Genomic DNA, 2099 nt, shown 5'->3' with positions numbered 1-2099 from the left:
TCTCGTAATGTGATGAACAAGCCGCTGGAAAATCCCATTTTTAAACTAAGAAAAATTGGGGGGAAAATGACGAAGAAGATGAAGAAGAAGTTAAAAAATCAAAAAATATATATATGTATATAAAAAAAAAAGAAACTGGTGGGATATAATGTTAACGGTTGATGATCAGCCGGTCGCTGCCGACGACGAAAAAGACGCACGTCAAACTCTTGCAATGACCAATGATTGGTTAGAAAAACCAATTACCTCTTGCTTCGACATCTCAGTTTACAAAAGCAATTCATCCCTCGCATGAAAAGACACAAGGGAAAGACATTTTCCACAAGTGTAATCAGGAAAGTTATCTGCCCTTCATCGTAATTCATAGGTTTATTTAGTCAAAAGAACATAAAAGAATACGCGACGACATGATAAATTTTGCATGTGTCGTGAGCGCTCTGTAATTGTCGCACAGATGCACAGCGCGAAAAAGACCGCTTTCAGAAGAAACAAGTTATTTAACTCTCCCAAATTCTATCCAAGATCAGTCTTGTTTTTTTGTGTGTGTGAGAGAGGGGAGAGATTGAATACGGCATCTGTTTCGAAGCCTACAGGTATATAATTTTACTAGCGCCTGGTTAAATGAGATTGAACGGTGAGAGGAGCCATTAATTTTTCAGCAGTGCGGTCTGAGTTATGCCGTGCTTAGCGTCAGGCAGTGTGCCGTGCGTTCGTCAACCAATAGTTGATCTTGCTTACGAGGGCTCTATCGACTCATAAATCCGAATTTTGATCGACGCATTAAGTAAACTACATCAATATTAACATGTTTTGGAGGAAAAAAATCTAATATTACCTAATTTTATGGATTTTGATTTGGGTGCTTCATTTTTATTTTTTCGTCGTCGTCTTCTTCTGCTTCTCTAATCGTGTCACGCGATGTAATCATCGACACAGTTGAGCGTCGGTTTAAAAAAAGAAAACCGGCGAATAGACAGTCAGAGTTCTGATTTCTTACCTGTGATTGGCTATCGCCTCTAGCATGGATTTCAACTTTGATTGTTATCTATGGTTTAGTGTGTGTTGACTCTAATTATTAATTAATTAACCATTTTGCCGGCGGTTGATGTGGCGTATCTTTTGTGTAACATAAGACATGCGGGCAGCACGCAGTCGCTTATTTGAAACGCAGTGACTGATAGAAGCTTATCAATTGACTGCGAGGAATCATCGAGCGAGCAAGATAAGATCTTCTAATTCTTCATATTTTGAAAATCTTTTTGGGTTATTCAATCAAGAAAAGTTTAGTGGAATTTTGGAAAACTAAAGATATTTTGTTGCAGCGCTATTTTATCGGTCGACGAAAAAACCAACAACAATAAAACAACATTAGCGACAAGGTCGATTAAAACCACTTTCGTCACCATCTTGATAAGGACACACTTATCGACTTATCTGAAGCAAAATCGGGTTTATCTGCAAGAGCAAGGACATAGAAAAGTGGTAGCTGTATCAAAACGATAATCAATCCATTTCAAGCAATTTTTATAATGAAATTAATTTATTGACACAATTTTCGACAGATTTCTTTAAGGGGTTGCGTGACTCATCGATAGTCGTCTATTACTGCAATTTTATACGTTTCCAAAATTATTCTAATCGTTGAATAATTTTGACGACAAACCTCCCGATTCTACCAGAAGTAACTCAAATCTGCAGTATTAAGAGGAAGAATATTGCTCTAAATATTGGTCTAGTTTGCGGATTGTTCTTTCAATTTTACGAACTGTAATAGTTCGCGACCATGGAGTCCCGATCACCGTCACCTCAACCGCCGGCATCCGTAGCGAGCTCTCCCAACTCTCCCACCGGTGATGGACCTGCAGAGCCTATGAAGCGCGATAAACCACGTGACGTCACAGCGGGCGATCTGGGCCTTCTGTCGAACCCTTCTACCAAGGGTGTCACAGGGTTACCCAACCTACTACCGTCCATAGGTGAGTGACTTTCCACCAACATTTCTAGTTATAAGTATTCTTCATATGTTGATGTCAGAGGATTACTCTAGCTTACTGTAATTCTCTATCCAGTGTTTTTCTTTATATTTTTGTGGGACATAT

General features: G+C 39.0%; 1 protein-coding gene across 2 annotated transcripts in view; it reads left to right on the top strand.

Annotated features, from left to right (window-relative positions):
• The first annotated feature begins 459 nt into the window (after positions 1-459).
• The window catches only part of LOC139973342 (homeobox protein aristaless-like 4), a 35358-nt gene continuing 33718 nt past the window's right edge, over positions 460-2099 (top strand). Inside the window, exon 1 of one of the 2 annotated variants that reach the window (XM_071979955.1) lies at positions 460-1976. In XM_071979955.1, the coding sequence (XP_071836056.1) occupies positions 1784-1976 (193 nt within the window). In that variant the 5' untranslated portion in view covers positions 460-1783. The remainder of the gene's footprint in view (positions 1977-2099) is intronic. The other variant, XM_071979957.1, reaches the window with a different exon arrangement.

The sequence above is a fragment of the Apostichopus japonicus genome, chromosome 9, assembly GCF_037975245.1.
Source record: "Apostichopus japonicus isolate 1M-3 chromosome 9, ASM3797524v1, whole genome shotgun sequence".
Lineage (NCBI taxonomy): Eukaryota > Metazoa > Echinodermata > Holothuroidea > Aspidochirotida > Stichopodidae > Apostichopus > Apostichopus japonicus.
Note: the sequence above shows the minus strand (reverse complement) of the source record. Positions and strands in the feature narration are given on the sequence as shown.